We start from the raw sequence: 16,046 nt of genomic DNA on the forward strand, positions 1-16,046 counted from the left end.
AATCTCTTTACAATCTCTTTACAATCTCTTTACAATCTCTTTACAATCGCTTTACAATCTCTTTACAATTTCTTTACAATCTCTTTACAATCTCTTTACAATCTCTTTACAATCTCTTTACAATCTCTATACAATCTCTATACAATCTCTTTACAATCTCTTTACAATCTCTTTACAATCTCTTTAAATATTTTTGTTCACAAAGCAAACAATTATCACTTTCATTTCAAGTTTTATATTAAGTATTTAGATTATTGAAGAATTCTAAAAATTGTAAATTATGGGAGAGAATACCTTAATACACGGCAGATAGATTTAAGTATGGCGATAAACTCCGAAGAATGTAAACATAATATTTTAAATTCGGTGATAAATTTTAACAAAACATTCATTTTACTGGAAATCATCGACAAATATCTGGAAATTAGAGCCGATACGAGAAAACTCCATTTGACGACGCCATGCTAATGGATGAATACAATAAATAGGCTCAGCAGATTCGATCTGCACAAAAGATAAGACTAAATAAAGTTTGTTCATGTCAGAATACAGATAAATATCATCTATTAAAGGGATTGTAAGAGGTTTATCAATTTGTATGTGTATCAGGGACACTGATAGCATCAATTTACACCATTCTAATTTTCAATCAGACGTCGGTGGTTCCTGCAATTCCACTAAAAGACAGCTTTTGCATTTAACTGTTGCTTAAAGGGGTTGTAGAGAAGTTTCTAAACGTTGTATGTGTATCAGGGACACTGACAGCATCAATTTACACCATTCCAACGTTTGTCTGTGGTTCTTGTAATTCCACTAAAACTTCGCGTTTTATGACGTCAGTATTCCTAACGCCCATAGATATATGCCTTTAGCGTCGATTGAAGTTTAGGGAAACAATCCCTTTAAGCTTTAGTTTGTATCGATATTAATTCCCCAGAGAGGTTTCAAGATTCCGGATAGATTTTCACTTTTGATTAGAATTACTAAATGTGTTTAATTAATCTGATTGTCACGTGACTAATTAGAGGCTTAGTGTCACAATTTAAAGGGGTGGTACCATGTAGAAATGTGGAATACGCTAAACATGTTTTAAAGACGTGGTACCATGTAATAAAATGATCCGGGCCAAATATTTACTGATATAATTCATCTCTTGTTTATCTGGGATTCACGCCTTCACAATTATATCAAGTTGCTGTACATCCTCTAGGTTGGCTGACGAGGTTTTGAGCTGAAAACTTTTAGTCCGGAGACGTTCATAAAATTCACCTTTACTTTCACCCACCATGTTTCATCGTTAGTTTGTGCTCACTTTTCTAGAACACCTGAGGACAGTTTGCAAATGGGTTTGTTTACTTAGCATCCATTCCATAGAGTCATTATTACTAATATTACATAGCTGGTTTACAATATCGACACCAAGATAGTAGGACGATCTTACTTTTATCCATGTACTACAAGAAAAAACTTTTACAATCCACAATCCAATGATATAATTATTTTATAGATCAAGTCCTTTAATCTATGGAACATGAATCGAACGCCCTCTGAGTCGCCAGTGGTCGTGACTAAAGGTTTAAAAGTTTTTATTGTAACAGTAGACAGAATCAGAGTTCTAATAGTAAAATACAAAGAACATTTCTATAATAAAGTAAAATTGTTTTTAAAATTTCTACAACTCTGAGCTTAGTTTCCCATTTCTCAATTTTATAAAATTATTTTATTTCTAACTCATTATAAAATAGAAAAGGCAACGCAGAAATTTATTTATTGAGGACAAAATGGATTATGAAATAATTGAAGTCTTCTGAAAGCAAATGAATTAACAAAAGGCATCATGAATAGGTCACGTGGAATTCGGTTCTCAAGAGACAAAATTTATGACAATATTTGATTAATCTCGATGAATAAATCTCATATTTGGGTTTTTTATCATTTACAAAGGCCAGTATATTACGCCATAATCATCCGATATTATTACACCCTGTTTCACTGTAGCAGGTCACTTCGTACCGAGGTTATACAATTCATCATGCCAAGTGATTTTAAAGTTCTGGTATAAGTCGAGATAATACCCTGTTTTCAACCCGTTGTCCCCCTCTCAGTGATGCAGATCAGAAGGACTGGCTTGGAAACAGTGTTTATATAATTTGGATAGGACAATAAACCGTGTGCAACAGACTGTGCACGTTAAAGATCTCCCGACAGTAAAACATGGAAGAAGAGCAGGCTAATTTCCCTCATTTCACACTGCATGGTGCATCCGTCTTCATAAGCCCAAATAATGCAGGAAAGTTGAACGAAAAACTCTTTCATTTCAATGTACTATCCATTTAGCAGTCCAGAAGGTTGCCCCGAGGTTAGATACACAAACTAAATTCGACCAGTGAAACTAATTGGTGAAATCTGATTATAGAAAGAAAATAATAGAAACTCAGAGCGAATAAAATAAAATAATCTAATCAGTGTGAAGTAGGGAAAATAAAACGATGGCCAGGTGAAGGTAATTACCGTCCCCAGGTGGAAAATACACTACTTAAGTAGCACGATTGGCTACTTTACATTGACAGGAAGTACTTTATTATCTCCCCTAATTTACTCTTCAGTGTTGAAAATCAGTAATGGTCGTATGGTTCCAATCAAGCGCGCCAATAAAACTCACGACGTTATCCAGACGTTGTAGATCGTGTTACAAATTTATTTCTTGTTGATCAAGTCTATTAATGATGTTCCTATCACTCAATTCAATAAAAATGACGACGTTATCCAGGCGCATCTACAGTTGCATATCAAGCTATGTTTACAACATGATGATCGAGTCTATTAAATGTGTCCCAATAAAAGTGACGACGTTATCCAGACATATCCACAGTTGTATATCACGTTACAAATTTACAACTTGTTGATCTAGTCTATTAAAGGTGTTGCCTGCCAAGTGTTTCATTAATTGGTTACTTAGCTACCGATCTTGTTTCTATTCTGGAGACTTGCCGAGCCATGATTGTCAGAAATTTGTAAATACATTTGTGATTCTGTTTACATTCAGATAAGACAATGTTATTTCAAGGAAATGAACTCTTTCACTTAATGTGAGACTCGGACCACAGTTAATTGTTTATATAAACCTAATGAATACAATTAAATGTATAAACCCTCGGGGCGAAGACAAGTTCTTTACTTCAAAGTTAAGTTGAAAAGAAGAGTCAAAGAGTGTGTCTAGGAGAGTAGCTGATCTAAAAATATGTGGCTCATTAAAAGATGTGATTTAGCCGCTTGACAGGCCAATTAGTCCACATAGCCGCCTTGAATTTCTCCTATTGTGTACACTGTCATGTGGTTCTTGTCTCCTACAAGAAACCAAACACTGGTCATGATGTCTTCGTGAAATTTCCCTCACTGTACACGACTGGGAATTCTCTCAGAAAAATAGTATAATTGTATAATTTACTTGGTTCTGGCCTGCTCTAGGAAACCAAAAGAGAAAAAGTCAGCTGGTCATGATGTCTTTATAAAATTTGCCTCATTGTACACGACTGTGAAATCTGTAAGAAGTATTTGGTACTTGTCTCCCCTAGGACGATAGTAGACTATTATCTATTAATACAAGAATAATAGAATGAACACTTGATAATAATATTATTTATTTAACTATTGTATTAAACTACATCTTTAAGCGGCTAGGGTTGACAACGCTTCGTTGAATGGCTAGAGGCAGGGGCTCCTTACAATTAACCCTTTCACCTTCAACAACAATGCTTTGGTAGTGAATACTTGTATGGTATTCTTATAGTAAAATCTTTTGAGAAATGATGCCGTTACTCTCTCTGTCTTCAACACTAAAACAAGTCTTTATATTATAGTTATTGATAGTAATTTAAGTATGAAACTTAATGAACAGGTGCCCAGACCCTTTACCTTCAACATAAAAATAATTCTGAGTAGTTTTTGGTAGTCTAAGATTCATTCCAGTGATAAGGTTTACCACTTGTCATTTTCATTCAGTAAAAACAAAGTCGAGGTATTTTCTGTTGATGGCTTCATTGATTGATTCCGATGCCATGGAATCCTGCAAATCTGGCCATTAGACAGGGTTTTACATCGTATCTTATCTTGAGCGGTGCTATCAATTCCTGCAAATGTCAAACTTACAGCAATTATTCGTGGTATTTCCTCTCACTTTGATTGATAATATTGAGACGTTTTTCAGTCTTAGAAATATAATAAAATATAGACAGTATTTCAGACAACCTTCCAGTTAATAGTCAGGGATATTTTATATCTATATCTTATATCCTATCAACCATGGTGCTATCTATATCTTATATCCTATCAACAATGGTGCTATCTATATCTTATATCCTATCAACCATGGTGCTATCTATATCTTATATCTTATCAACCATGGTGCTATCTATATCTTATATCCTATCAACCATGGTGCTATCTATTCTTGAACTTTGTTGCTATGGTCAATTTAAATAGATTTAAATCAACTATCCAAAGTTCAAAGTTTGAAAAACTCACATAATGCACATGTTAATACCACGTGATATCATGTTCATCTGGAGAAAAGTGATCAATCTAATGGCTGAACTATCCTGTAATTGACCGAGCAAATAACCCAATTAATGGCTGAACTTGTTTGTCTTGGCTGTTGAGTGTATTTAGAACTATTAAGTATTCGGCTGGCTGCCAAACTGGAGTACCAAGTTGATTAAACGGTAGAATTTTAAAGAAATGTCGAGTCCAAGTGGTCGATTGATCACGATTCGAGGCCATTAATCCAGTCCCGAAATTCAACTTGGATTAATGGAGGTCAGAGTTCAAATTTTACTTGTCATATTTCATTAGGAATGTAGCCTAAACGATGGTGGATATTTTGGTTACAGTTTTCTGTGTTTTTCAAATTCGACGTTTGATTGAAAGATTTATTCCAGCTGATTTAAATGGTTTACTTCAGTGACAATGGTTAAATTGTGCTTTAAGGTTCGAATTTGTCTTCAGATATTTCATAAGAGGGCTATTGTTGAATATTTTGTTACCAGCTGATCAAGGCATTAGACCAGGCCTGCAGTTTTTACGTTAAGGATAATAACGTAGGTTCACGAGGAGCCTGTTTAATAGCTGATCCTAGGCCAAACTTAGTCAATTTCACCAGACTTTCACCCGCCGACAGAGTTTAAAACCTACGACCATCATGATTTCATATTAATTTCAAACGCTCTAAGTCTAAATAAGGCAAAGTTTGTCCTCTCTAGAATTGAAATACAATAATTACAGTATATTTATTTTAAATACCGCCATTACGGTTAAGTTTTTTTTAATAGTGGTATTTGAAGTAAGAGAATTACAAGTTTCTCCAGTCTAATTCAGATCTCTAATCTCTCCTGAATTCGAGTTATTTTATTTTCTGGAAGATCTGTGTTCATGAAGGCCTAGGCTACACGTGGGTTTGGGTATAGATGTTTTCATTAAAGGCATAGATACAGCTTGGTATGGTCGGTTTTTGTGGTGTTGTCTTTAAACTTTCAAATTTAGACTCAAAATCATCAAAATATCAGCCATTCCGCAGTATCAGTAGGCTTGTTTACGTAATTCAAATTTAGCTAAATTTCATCTTTAACTTGATGTTGGCCTTTTTCTTCTATCAAACCTTGAAAAACTTGGACCATTCGGCAACTCACTGCTATTTAACGTAAAGCTAAATCTTACACTGTTGGTCTGGTAGACGACTTTTACACAGAACGGCTAAATAATCAACTTGAACTGAAAATAAAGAATTGTTGATGTTGAGAATTCTAGACGGACTCTGTCAAACATATTACAATCAACATGATTAGGAATGCATCAGAAATGGCGAGTTCGTGGTTTTCTGACTTACAAATAGAATTATTCTGTATCTCAATTGAATAGAAATAAAAACTCCAAGCTCTGGTAAATTTGATAGATTTAAAATTGATTTTCAGATGCTGTTAGAATTTTAACTCGTTTTATATAAAAGAAAGGAATAAAACGCAGATGTGGCCAATTTCTAGAATTTTCTGTTTTTGTCACATTTGTTCGTCGTACTTTCTTGAAATTTTGAGTAGAATAACAACCAAATAAACATCGACAGTCATTGATAAAAATCTAAACATTTCACGTTCCCTGTTAATGGGTGAATAATCCAACCCCAGTTCGTAAAGAGTTCCCTACCAGTAGGGTAAAACTAACCTGTCTCACGACGGTCTAAACCCAGCTCACGTTCCTTGTTGGTGGGTGAATAATCCAACCCCAGTTCGTAAAGAGTTCCCTACCAGTAGGGTAAAACTAACCTGTCTCACGACGGTCTAAACCCAGCTCACGTTCCTTGTTGGTGGGTGAATAATCCAACCCCAGTTCGTAAAGAGTTCCCTACCAGTAGGGTAAAACTAACCTGTCTCACGACGGTCTAAACCCAGCTCACGTTCCCTGTTGGTGGGTGAATAATCCAACCCCAGTTCGTAAAGAGTTCCCTACCAGTAAGGTAAAACTAACCTGTCTCACGACGGTCTAAACCCAGCTCACGTTCCCTGTTGGTGGGTGAACAATCCAACCCCAGTTTGTAAAGAGTTCCCTACCAGTAGGGTAAAACTAACCTGTCTCACGACGGTCTAAACCCAGCTCACGTTCCCTGTTGGTGGGTGAACAATCCAACCCCAGTTTGTAAAGAGTTCCCTACCAGTAGGGTAAAACTAACCTGTCTCACGACGATCTAAACCCAACTTTCCAACAATCCAACTTTCTTCATAAAAAAATACCCCTCCTTTCAACCATCTGTAATGTTCAATTAGATCAGGTTTTTTTCTTCTTTTATTTGGGAACTATAGAATTCCTTTTTTCTATTTGATGTATTTTTCATTCTCTTTCTAAAATCAGGAATAATTCCAAATGTCTGATGCCAATCAAACAATCATCTTGGAATGTCACAGACGGTTGGTGAGGAGCTGTTTCATTCAAACGTAAAATACCAAGATGATACCAAGATGGTACCCTCCATTTCTAAACCTAGCTGTCCCGAGAAGGATTGTGTATCTGAAACATGTACCAACAGTATAAGTAAGATGAACTCTAATCAACCCCCCTTCTAAACCTAGCTGTAATGGCGAGGATTGTAGGCCTATATCTGAAACACGTGTCAGCAGTATGAGATGTACTCTAATCAACCCCCCTTCTAAACCTAGCTGTAATGGCGAGGATTGTAGGCCTATATCTGAAACACGTGTCAGCAGTATGAGATGTACTCTAGTCAACCCCCCTTCTAAACCTAGCTGTCCTGGCGAGGATTGTAGGCCTATATCTGAAACACGTGTCAGCAGTATGAGATGTACTCTAGTCAACCCCCCTTCTAAACCTAGCTGTAATGGCGAGGATTGTAGGCCTATATCTGAAACACGTGTCAGCAGTATGAGATGTACTCTAGTCAACCCCCCTTCTAACCTAGCTGTCCCGAGAAGGATTGTGTATCTGAAACATGTACCAACAGTATAAGTGAGATGAACTCTAGTCAACCCCCCTTCTAAACCTAGCTGTAATGGCGAGGATTGTAGGCCTATATCTGAAACACGTGTCAGCAGTATGAGATGTACTCTAGTAAACCCCCCTTCTAAACCTAGCTGTCATGGCGAGGATTGTAGGCCTATATCTGAAACACGTGTCAGCAGTGTGAGATGTACTCTAGTAAACCCCCCTTCTAAACCTAGCTGTCCTGGCGAGGATTGTAGGCCTATATCTGAAACACGTGTCAGCAGTATGAGTAAGATGAACTCTAGTCAATCCTGACAGGCAAATCAAACCAGCAATTTGAAGTTGAAATGATCCATTTATTTAGTTGTCTGGAGTTAGCATTTAAAATCAATTATAACTATACTTCAAAACTACTCGCCATTTCTCGCTACTACTCTACATCCGTTTAAACTTCTTTCATCTTTAATCTAGTCTATCTTAAAGTCTCTTTGATTATCCAGACGTTTTATAGAATTGATGTTTTATTTTTAATTGCGACTGCTTGCTGACAAATTTGCATCATAAAAGTCCTCTTTATGTCTACTCGAATAGTCAGACGAGATTTTTTATGACATTTTAATATATAAACGTCTGGGTGAATGTGTCTACACTTCACGTCATCTTAACGTTGTGATGTCATGTCTGTTTGTTAAGACGCCATTTTTATGTCTGAAAGTTAAAGAGATATGGGTTTAAATTTGGTTTATTAAAACATAATAGGTCTTCTGTACCATATTGGGTCAGTTGATTTCAGTATTACATTTTTAATGTGTTTTCGTCAACGAATTATGGAGTTATTTCCCTTGGCTTTAAAAAAAAAATTATTTACATAATATGTGTCCCATTTGTTTGATTTTGTGTGTTTCTTTATGTTTTATGGAGTTATTGCCCTTGGTTTTATTTTTACGTTAGGAAGACTAAATTACATTGTAATCTTTTCTAATACCGGTACTGTACAATTTATCTGTAAAAATAAACATTTGTCACGTGAGTTTGATTTTTATGTGTTGTCGGTAATGTATTACTGAGTTATTGCCCTTGACTATATTGGTATATTATGTAATTATTGAGTACAGGAGATGTTATAATTTTATGATCGATTGAGAACTGGAATGTCAAATTGTTCAACTGATCGTGACAGTGTGTAGAAGATATAACTTTTATCTTTTGATATATTAATCTGTAACGAATTCCCTTTACTGTGGTAAAATATATAAAGTTATGACCTATGTGGACTCTCTATAAAAGCTGGGTTGATAAATTTAGACGTGTTGAATAAGTTTGACTAGCTATGTAGAGTCTCTGACGGCGATGTTCGGATAAAGCCAGTTTTATCAAAAGTTCAGTTCTACAGTTTAACACACAAATAGTGAAGTTATAGAACTTGGACTCGTGATATATATCAAGGACTTAATTGAAAGTATAAACGAAATCAAATTAATTCCTAGGTTCAACACCCCCCCCCCCCCCTTTGAACTACCACCGCCTCTCCTTCAACTCTACACCTGTCCCTCAAATTATGTCATATTAGTACAATCTGAAGATACATCTCGTCATTATTCAACGACAGAAATTATCTCTATGATCGATCTTTATATCATTTATCTAATAGATAGTATCATAGTCCGAAACTCTTTACCATTCTGACTTGAGATGTCAGTGTCAATCATATAGTTCTTACTTATTGTGGAATATGTTTTACACGATTCCGTTTTAACTGTCCTGAGACATAGGTACATAGATACTTATTACTTTCCATGTCGAGTTGATTAACCAATCGGTAAGATCGTTTCAAAATAACTTGATAAGATGTAAACAGAAATTCCCAACAGTACTGACAATTTGTTTACCAGCTCTGACACGATTCGTTGACCAACTAAATCGAAAACTTGTCTGAAAGTAGCTCAATAAAGAGAATCCTCCAATGACTGTTGAGTTTGTTTACCGATACCATGCTAGAAGACAAGCCCCTGCTCTATTCAGATCATTACTAATTTGTTTACCATCTTCGACTCGTTTACTACAAGCATGTTTACAATCACCGATTATTCTTATAGTAATCTTATCGAAACCACTACCAATTGGTTTACCAGCCTCAACTCGACCCTAGTGTTTGTTTATTGTACAAGAAAACGATAAAAACGAGTGGTTTCTCTTGAATAAGCTAACAGAAACCTAAATAGATGTAGTCATTCGGAGCTAACGAGTATAATTTCTGAGTGAACTCGATCCGTCCCTTGAGAATCGTCTTCACGACTTGACAATCGATACTTATGATCATCAATAGTCAGTGTCAACCAGACCTACAGTTTGAGTGATATAGATTTGAACGTCTTGATAACTGTTTCTTTATCTTCAAAAGGTAAGGTTAACTAGACCTTCACATTGTTTTTGTAGTTCTGTATTCTTGATGGCTGTTTCTTTTTTTCAAAAGGAGAGGTTAACAGATTGCTTTCTATAGCTCTGACCGTCTTGAGAACTGTTTCTTATCTTTACAAGGCGAGATTATCAAGACCTTTAAGATCGAGTTCTGGTTATATCACTTCAGTATGGCGTCTGTTACTTTGACCGTTTTGAAAACCGTTCTTATCACCTTAAATAATCAGCATTATCCAGACGTACAAGATTGATTACAATTGAATAAAATGTCTTAATGATCTTGACTATAATCATCCAGAGACCACAACTGACTTGATAATCAAATCTTTCTTTACTTTCGTTTTGTTAACTACTTTCATTTTTTTGATATTTTGTTACTAAAATTAGTCTAGTTGTTTGACGCGTCTTCCTACATTATTAGGCAACTGATTTTTTTTGACAATAACTCGACAGATTCGATTTTTTTTCCTAGAATATGGATTTTAGAAAATGATCTAGTGATAAGTAGGTGTGAGATCGTTAAGAAAATGGTGGAATATCGTGACAATATATTATTTATGATGGTTTGTACCATTGTAATTAGTATCGTTAAAACATACAGACATCTTGTGTAGATGGCGTGAGAGTTTCTATATCCCCCTCCCCCTCCTTTCCTCTTTTTATGATGCCGTAGGCCTACCTAATATATTAAATTATAACTTTTCCTTTCATCGACCAGTACAACCATAATTCTATTTTTCATTTCTATATTCTCTAATAGTCTGATAAATCTCATTGTGTTAATATTTCCATATTATTTATTGACTGTATTGATTGTCAAAATAAATGTTAAAAGGTCGCCATTGTCCGCCATGACACTTCTCTTTAGTTACCACTATCGTCTGATTTATGACGTTTGATTGTATGATATGACGTCAGCAAGATTAATTTTGGAAATGGATTGGATCACACAAAGAAATAAAATTGTCTTTCTTCATGTTGTGGAAATTTATAGATCTCGTAGGATTTGTAACTCATGTCATGGTGGAATGGATGAACATTGTAATATCAACGAAGCCCGTCGTACACAATTCTATAGGCCTTATTTGCCCCACCCCACCCCCTTACCTAATGTTCATAAAAACGTAAATACAACAAAACCCTACCCCAACCGGCCATAGTCGTTAAAAGTAACCAGCATTGGTATATTGTCGTTCCTGACAATCAAGTCTAAAATATTCCAAAATTATCGACACAGACGAACACCAATTCACACCAATCTGAGAGAAATTTGGCGCCCAAATTATATTTCCACTTGGATTGATGACAGACGATTCTTGACAAATTTGATCGGACAAGATTTCCCCCATCCATTAATTTATTTATTGCTTCTCTCTCTATATCGACACGATCTGAAATTAACCTCTAATCAGAAATATAAATATTAACATTTTCTTCTTTTCTAAATTTCCTTTCAATCAACAACATTTCTCGCCATTTTTTCTTTTTATTGTCGTCTGATATTTATATTTCCTCTACGATCGTAACAAAAAAAGAAAAAAACTGTTCTGTCCTAGACAAAACCTACCTCATTTAAACGGGCATTGTCCATCTTCATTAACACAGTCGGGATGCAAAACTTTATTTCATTTCATATCGATCACTGGTCGGCATTGGAAATTACCTTTGGTGTGAACATAGCTTTTAGATGTATAATATGACGTCGTCAGATGTAAAATATGACGTCGTTTGATGGAAAATATGACGTCGTCAGATGAAAAAATGACGTATTGTTCTGTTCCAGATTTTTTTTTATGAAAACTTTTGCCAATTGCCAAATGAAGATTTGTTTGTGAAGATGGCTTTAGTTAAAAATACGACGTACTAAATCTACGTGCCCTAGTTTCAAACAGCATTATTTTACTTCAAATTTTTCCTTTTTAAAAAATAAAAGAATTAGAAAAAAATATGACACGCACTCGGCTCTTCTAGAATCCATTTGATTATTAAACTTCTTATAAGATTTATGTCTTTTGTATTTTACGTGAAATTGAAAAACATTTCTTTTTTCAAATGAAAAATTTAAAATCTCAGGAAAATGACGTTTGGTTTTTCTTTGATCAAATAACATCTTATGTTTTCACGTATTTATTTTACTTTTTTATTTTATTTTAATATTTGTAAGAGTTTAGGAATGTAATTTATGATAAATTTTATCTGTGTTAGGTCTCAAAATTCAAGGGAAATTGATGGATAGTTGACATTTAACTGTGTGACCAATTTACTTTGTGACCAATTTACTTTGTGACCAATTTACTCTTTGACCAATTTACTTTGTGACAAATATACTTTGTGACCAATTTAGTTTGTGACCAATTTACTTTGTGACCAATTTACCTTTGACCGTTGTACTGTGATCAAATTACTCTGTGACCAATTTACTTTGTGACCAATTTACTCTGTGACCAATTTACTTTGTGACCAATTTACTCTTTGACCAATTTACTTTGTGACCAATTACCTTGTGACCAATTTACTTTGTTATCATATTACTATGACCATATTATTGTGATCAAATTACTTTGTGACCAATTTACTTTGTGAAAAATTACCTTGTGACCAATTTACTTTGTTATCATATTACTATGACCATATTATTGTGATCAAATTACTTTGTGACCAATTTACTTTGTGAAAAATTACCTTGTGACCAATTTACTTTGTTATCATATTACTATGACCATATTATTGTGATCAAATTACTTTGTGACCAATTTACTTTGTGAAAAATTACCTTGTGACCAATTTACTTTATTTACTTATTTCATAGTCGTAATCTTTGCATGAAAACGATTTCACTTAAAAAACAACTCCATATTTGATCTGACCAATAAATCGCGTTAGAATCAGAATGAAAATTCCAATTTTCCTGAAAATCAAAGAATCAAGGAATTTTGTTCTGGTTGGATGAAAATATTAAAGATTTTATGACATAATGTCAGAAATTACGTTATTTATATTTCAAATGTTCAATATTCTACAGAAAATCTTCCTTGTTTTACCTCAGATTGGACTATTTCACGTTTCGTCTGGAGGATTTGCAAGTAAGGCTATATTTCTTGGTGTGGGATTTTCTAATTACGTTTATTATGTTATATTTAACAGTTGAGAATTTATCATTTCACGTCTCGTCCCGGAGATCTACCTACAAGTAAAGTTTCAATATTCTGGAGAACAACAATGTACCTTGTTTTTGTTAATTTATATTTCGTCTAATTAGGAGATATACCTATAAGACTTTACTTAAAGATTTTTGATGAAGGATATGGTATTTTTTTCATATTTCTTGGAATATTTCCGACTTTCTGATATATATAATAATATACGACTGTATATAGTTGTGTTTGGTTAGCGACATTTGGACCTTTATAACAAGAGATTTTTCACTAAGAATGGATTAAGTTCCGTTTTGTTAACATACTTATAGGAATGGCGGTGTTGCAACTTTTTTGTGGACTAAAAGGGACTGTATAGAGGTTTTCTAAATGTTTTTATGTGTATAAGGGTGTCTGATAGCATCAATTTACACCATTCTAATTTTCAGTCAAAATTATACTAGGTTTACTATCGCGCGCCAGTAGACGTAATTGCAACTTTTGTGATAATATCACAGTCGTCTGACGGCAAATTGGAATGATGCAAATAGAATCCATAAATATACACAAAATATCTAGAAAACCATAACTCTATCACAAATAATCCACAGAAAAATATGCAAATTATGACAAATTCGTGAAAAACGCGTCTATAATTTATACTTGCTATTTGAATTTTGGCGTATTTGGTTTCTAAATTTGAATTTCATTACCGACGCCTGTCTCATTGTTTCAAAATCTATCGTAGCTGAACAAGTGGTTCGATATTTCATTTATCAATAAAATTACTTCGTAGACAAATTTAGAAAAAACTGGAGAATTTTGTGGTCCTCAGGGAATTCTGTTTTGTGTTTAATATTACCCCGGAAAGTCGTAATTTTTATTTAAGTCGGCAAATAGCCGAGAATAATTATAACTTTTAGCTTCGACTTCTTATAGTTCTTAAACTTAACCCCACTTTATTCTACTAGAAAATCAATGGTATTGTATACGTGATGAACGAGACTACAGGGAACGATAAACGAGTGCATTAAAAACATTACTGGTTAATCTCGTCTTGAGACTGTTGGCGGGAGTTTGCTCGCGCTGAAATCCGATACTCAAGTTTGATTTACGGTCTTTAGTGTTGAGATAAAAACTTGATGTTCAAGACAAGAATGGAATCTTTCAGATTCTTTGTTTGATAATCGAGAGTAATGGGACCCCCAGTAAACGGAGTGGTATTATTCCTCAGGGCACGAGCTGAAGAGAATTGACGGCGGCACGAGGAGTTGTTATGGTAGATATTTTTGGCAGTTAACAGCACGTGGTATGCTCGAGGCAGTGTGATACAGGAGTAGAAAGAGATCAGGAATTTATTTTAAGAAAAGTTTTCAATGTTTTAACCTCACTTCCTGTGTCTCGAATTTTAACATTTAAAACGTGATTCTCAGTGGAATAGTGTCGTCTGTCATATACAGGTAATTACCCGCAATTTTTACCAGTTTAACGTCTGCTGTAATCTATGGAATAATACCAGATTCTGTTGTTTTGAAGGTTTGGTAATGGGATGTTAATAATGTTTAGGTAACGTGTGTTTTTCTAAGTTCTGCAAGTTAATGACTTTGTACTTGTGTTTCGAGTATTTAGTGTTTTTGATTTCTGAATATGACGTCGAGTCGACGAGGACAGTTCAAGGTCGTTTCCATGTGACCTCTAGGATAGTGATCTACTAGTATAGGGATTTCAGAGTTTCAGCTTATGAAAAGGTAAAGTAGATTATGACAGTCTGCTATAGTGTTTTGTTCTGGATTATTATATTGTTTGTGTTTGGTGCTTCTTTCTTTTTTTGTCTAGCTTCCTTTGAATTTGAATTGAAATTGAAGAATGAAGATATCAAGTCTTTGTATCTTTGTGATCTTGATGTTTTTAATAGATTGGACACGACTAATTATTGTTTTTAGTTGCTAGGTTCTGTCTTTGTGTTTTTTGTGTTACAGGTTTCTTCTATTTCTGATATCCACTGATTTACAGGGCTTGGTAATCTGAACTTCCGGTTTTAGTGTCATCGTTTGTCTGTTACTATGGTGTTTCAGTTTCTATAGGTGGAATAGTCTACCTGGAATTATAACTGATGATTTAAGTAGTGGGTGGGACATCATGTGTGGTTTGTGTTTTAAGTGTTTCTTTTTTTCAGATCATCTTTCTGTTGTAGAGAACAACATGAGCATTATGATAGGATTCCTTTCACTGTCCTGTCTCCAACTTCCGAGCTATTAGGCTCAAATTCCACTTCAACAAGGAGACTTCAAGGCGGGAAAGTAACGTCTGCTGGAATTTCAATTTGTCCCACCATTGTCCACTGGCTTGTGTCTCTTCTTCTACACCCCCCTCCCCCTCTCACCCTTCCTCTGTTTGTCCTTAACTTCTGTCCTAATTAAATTCCACTTCAACAAGAAGACGTCAAGGCGGGAAAATGTCGTCTGGTGATTAACGTCTGGTGTTTGTTGGTAAATATCGTCTGTTTATCTTCAGTTCTGATAATTCACTCTGGAAGCTGACACATGACTTGGTACCAAGAGATACTGGAATGATATCTATTGTTGCTAGGAATAGTTGGCATGCTAGCAGAAGTTACTAGAATAAGAATCAGATCTCTTCAGAGCCTTTTTTTATCTGAATAACGAGGCAAAATTATTTTGATCTCTATTGTTGCTAGGCTAGCAGAATGCATCTCTCGTCTGTATCTTACCAGAATGATACCCCGCCGCTTGTCTCACGACTAGACAAGACTATAAAACAACCCAAGTTAAAATTGGGCATATTCCCCTCACCGCAAACTAAAATCAGAGATGTCTCTCCATGCAACCTTTTTCAGGTACTTTAGTCCAAACTTTTATTCGTGTCCAACTTCTGGGGGATCTTTAATATACATTCCAACTTTGGCGTTCACAGTCTATAAAACACGGGGCCTCGGTTTATTGAACTTCAGAAAAGGTTAATTTTCCTGACCTTTAGAAGGAAATGATC

The 16,046-nt window shown here is 34.9% G+C and overlaps 1 protein-coding gene across 1 annotated transcript; it reads left to right on the forward strand.

Moving 5' to 3' along the window:
* Positions 1–186, forward strand: LOTGIDRAFT_89433 (hypothetical protein; the record flags this gene model as incomplete). Its single annotated transcript, XM_009050171.1, has 1 exon — positions 1–186. A coding segment is annotated over one exon (186 nt), but the record flags the coding sequence as incomplete, so codon positions are not given.
* Positions 187–16,046: the final 15,860 nt, after the last annotated feature.

Source organism: Lottia gigantea (assembly GCF_000327385.1).
Source record: "Lottia gigantea unplaced genomic scaffold LOTGIsca_146, whole genome shotgun sequence".
NCBI classification, from domain to species: domain Eukaryota; kingdom Metazoa; phylum Mollusca; class Gastropoda; family Lottiidae; genus Lottia; species Lottia gigantea.